We start from the raw sequence: 3,358 nt of genomic DNA on the forward strand, positions 1-3,358 counted from the left end.
TTTTCTTTTGATTCTCCAAGCACATCTTTTGTTAATTGTTTATTAGTGTTTGTTACTTTATTCAACATAACATTTGCTTCTTCATGAATATTCCAAAATTTAAAATCTTGAATTTTACTCATAAAAATAATTTTATTTGCGTCTTTTAAGTTTCTTCATCTAATCCTACGATGATGAGTCCTAGTTTTTTTTATTTTACAACTCTTAATTTTAAAATCTAAAACTAATAAACAATATTAGGTACTTAAATTTTCATTTGGAATGACCTTATAATCTTTACAATCGCGACGATCTCTTCTTCTTATAAGAAAATAATCAATTTGTGTTTTATCAGATCCACTCTTATAAGTAATAAGATGTTCATCTCTTTTCTTGAATAAAGTATTAGTAATAATAAAATTATACGTTAAAGCAAAATCTAAAATAGCTCTCCCTTTTTCATTAGTTACCCCAAAACCGTAGCCACCATGAATATTTTTTAAATCTTCTACCACTCTACCAACATGTCCATTTAAATCTCCTCCAATAAAAATTCTTTCTTCAAAAGGTATTATTTGTATTAAGTCTTTTAATTTATTCCAAAATTTATCTTTAGAGTCTGTATCTAAACCTACTTAAGGAGCATAAGCACTTATAATATTAAAAATCTTAGTATCAATGATAATCTTAAGGGCTATAATTCTATCACCAACTCTATTAATTTTTACAACATTATCTTTCAAACTCTTATCTGTAATTACACCTACACCATTTCTAGTGTGACTCTTACCAGAATACCAATGTTTACAACCTAAATTATCTATCTACTTAGCCTTTTCTCCAGCCCACTTAATTTCTTGAATACATAAGATATTAATTTTCCTATGAATCATAATATCAACTAATTTCATTAATTTACCATTGAGAGTACCTATATTCCAAGATCCTATCCTAATATTAGTTTCATTAGTTTCATGGACATAAAAAGACAAAAATATTGGAGGATCATAGAAGGAAATTTTAAAAAGCATTTACAAGTATATAAATATGAAGTTCAATTAAGTTATAACACCCTAAGATAAGGTAACCAAAAACATATATGAAGCAAGTCTCTTATCTTCAAATCAGATGTACAAGGTAAGAAAATGCAATAAAAAAACATCACTCATAGAAATACATGGAACTACAAATGCCTATATAAGCATATAAAAACTAACGTCATACACTACGGCAGTGTTAAATAGAAAAAAACAATAATAATAATAAAAATAAACCCTGTAGAAGAAAGGTCAATTTAAATAAATTCCCTCTATATGCCCTATAATATACACCATAATACAAATTTAAAAAAAAACATCTATGTATAAAAGTTTCTAAGAAGTTAGTTTATAAATATGTTTTCAAAACACCTTGAGATCATCTGATGATATAGACTCATCATTAAGAAAAGACTCAGCAAGTTGATCATCAACTTCAGAAACAACTTCTATAAGTTCGCGTCTCTTTTCTGCGACCAATGCCTCAATATCTGAAGGGACATCAGATGTAACAATATTCTCACTGCAAAGAAAACAAAAATGTTAAATCTGAATCTAATGATATTTGAGGTATCAGAATTAAAACCACTCAAGCAGGTAAACATAAATGATCTGTGCTCACGCTATAACATACCCATTGGATCCATGAAAATAATAAGCTTTCATTTCAACAAGATCCACAAGGCCCTGAAACTCCTCTTCCAATCCAATTGGAACTTGAACTGCTGCAGAATGGTGCCGAAGCTTGGATCTTGCCTGAAAAAAATTATATCTGCATCAGGACCTCATGACTCAAATGTCTTCTGAATTACAAATAGAGTGAAATTAAAGCCATGTTACATGGTAGAATGAGCAAATGCCAATCTACCATGGATTACTCCTACGTACAGAAGTATTATATTTCTAAACATGATTTTTCATGTTTCTTACTAATGGTTTTCAGTATCTAACCAACTGTCTTCATTTTTTAAAACTTAAGCACACATGAATTTTCACCAAAAAAGAAATTAGACGGGAAACTAAAATCTATTTTCTGGCAATATAATGTGTGTTGTCCAATTGCAACAAAATAATAATTCAACAAATTTCCTTCAGAAAAAAATGAAAGCAGATGCCACATCAGGATTTTCATATGATCAGAAGCCAAAGGCTAGCATAAAAACTAAATAGATAAAATCTGCATTTAAGACTGCGCTTTTAAATTCGTGTCATACTCTCACCTGATTCAGAACTTTCCACGGATCTGCTCCCATTCGATCTAACTTATTGATAAAAGCAAGCCTTGGAACCTCATACCTCCTCATCTGGCGATCAACTGTTATAGACTGACTCTGAACGCCGCCCACGCTGCAAAGGACGAGTATGGCACCATCAAGAACACGAAGAGCTCTCTCAACCTCAATAGTAAAGTCCACATGACCCGGGGTATCAATTATATTAACCTTCAACCATCAAACCGAGCATAAAGACCATAATTCTGGATTCAGCATCATAAAAAAGAGAAAAAAAATGCAATTTTTACAGACCTGATAATCTTTCCAGGTGCAGTAAGTAGCAGCTGACTGGATGGTTATCCCCTTCTCCCGCTCGAGGTCCATGGAATCCATCTTGGCACCAACACCATCCCGACCTCTCACCTCGTGTATCTCGTGGATGCGACCGGTGTAGAAGAGAATCCTCTCAGTAAGCGTGGTCTTGCCGGAGTCGATGTGAGCCGAAATCCCGATGTTCCTCACCTTATCCAACGTCTCCTTCCACCAAGCCTCCTTCTCCTCCTTAGCACGGGCCATGCTCGCAGTTGAGTACCCCCGCCGGCCAAGGCAGGCTGCATCGTCAATGAAAAATATGGCGATGGCTGGAGAAGGGGCATCGCTTCTCTGACTCGCCGCGCGGCGGAGGGAGGAGAGGATGCTGGTTCTGCCCATCGTCGACTGGCGAGGAGGTTGAAGATCGCGTCCAACGACAATCTAAAACCCTAACCTGATAAAACCCTTAACGAACCCATTAAACAACTCAATTTGGCGGACCACCCGTTTTGATATTGTTGAAATTTTATTTTATCTACAACAATTATAAAGTGCAGCATGTAACAAGAGAAAAAGAGGATCTTATTCACTAAATAAAAACAAAATATATAATTTTGATGCATAATTTAAAGAGCCCTTATCATTAGTATTTCCTGAAGTCTTTTATGGCCATACATGCACAAATAAGAATAAATTCAAGCACATGTAAACAAAGTCGTCACTGAGAGTCTATTTGAGGTAAGATTATTAAAAGACAGTTTTGGAGTTGCTGAATAATAATTTGTTGCTCAAAGGTTGTCATAGCTATTACAATAT

At 34.0% G+C, this 3,358-nt stretch overlaps 1 protein-coding gene across 1 annotated transcript; it reads right to left on the reverse strand.

Annotated features, from left to right (window-relative positions):
* Positions 1–1,388: 1,388 nt before the first annotated feature.
* LOC110037836 (elongation factor G, mitochondrial-like) lies at positions 1,389–3,033 on the reverse strand (the record flags this gene model as incomplete). The annotated part of the gene is given in 4 exon segments (XM_020742564.1): positions 1,389–1,539; positions 1,651–1,772; positions 2,237–2,458; positions 2,543–3,033. Coding segments are annotated over 4 exon segments (894 nt in total), but the record flags the coding sequence as incomplete, so codon positions are not given.
* Positions 3,034–3,358: the final 325 nt, after the last annotated feature.

Source organism: Phalaenopsis equestris, unplaced genomic scaffold, assembly GCF_001263595.1.
Source record: "Phalaenopsis equestris unplaced genomic scaffold, ASM126359v1 Scaffold225623, whole genome shotgun sequence".
Classification (NCBI taxonomy): Eukaryota; Viridiplantae; Streptophyta; class Magnoliopsida; order Asparagales; family Orchidaceae; genus Phalaenopsis; species Phalaenopsis equestris.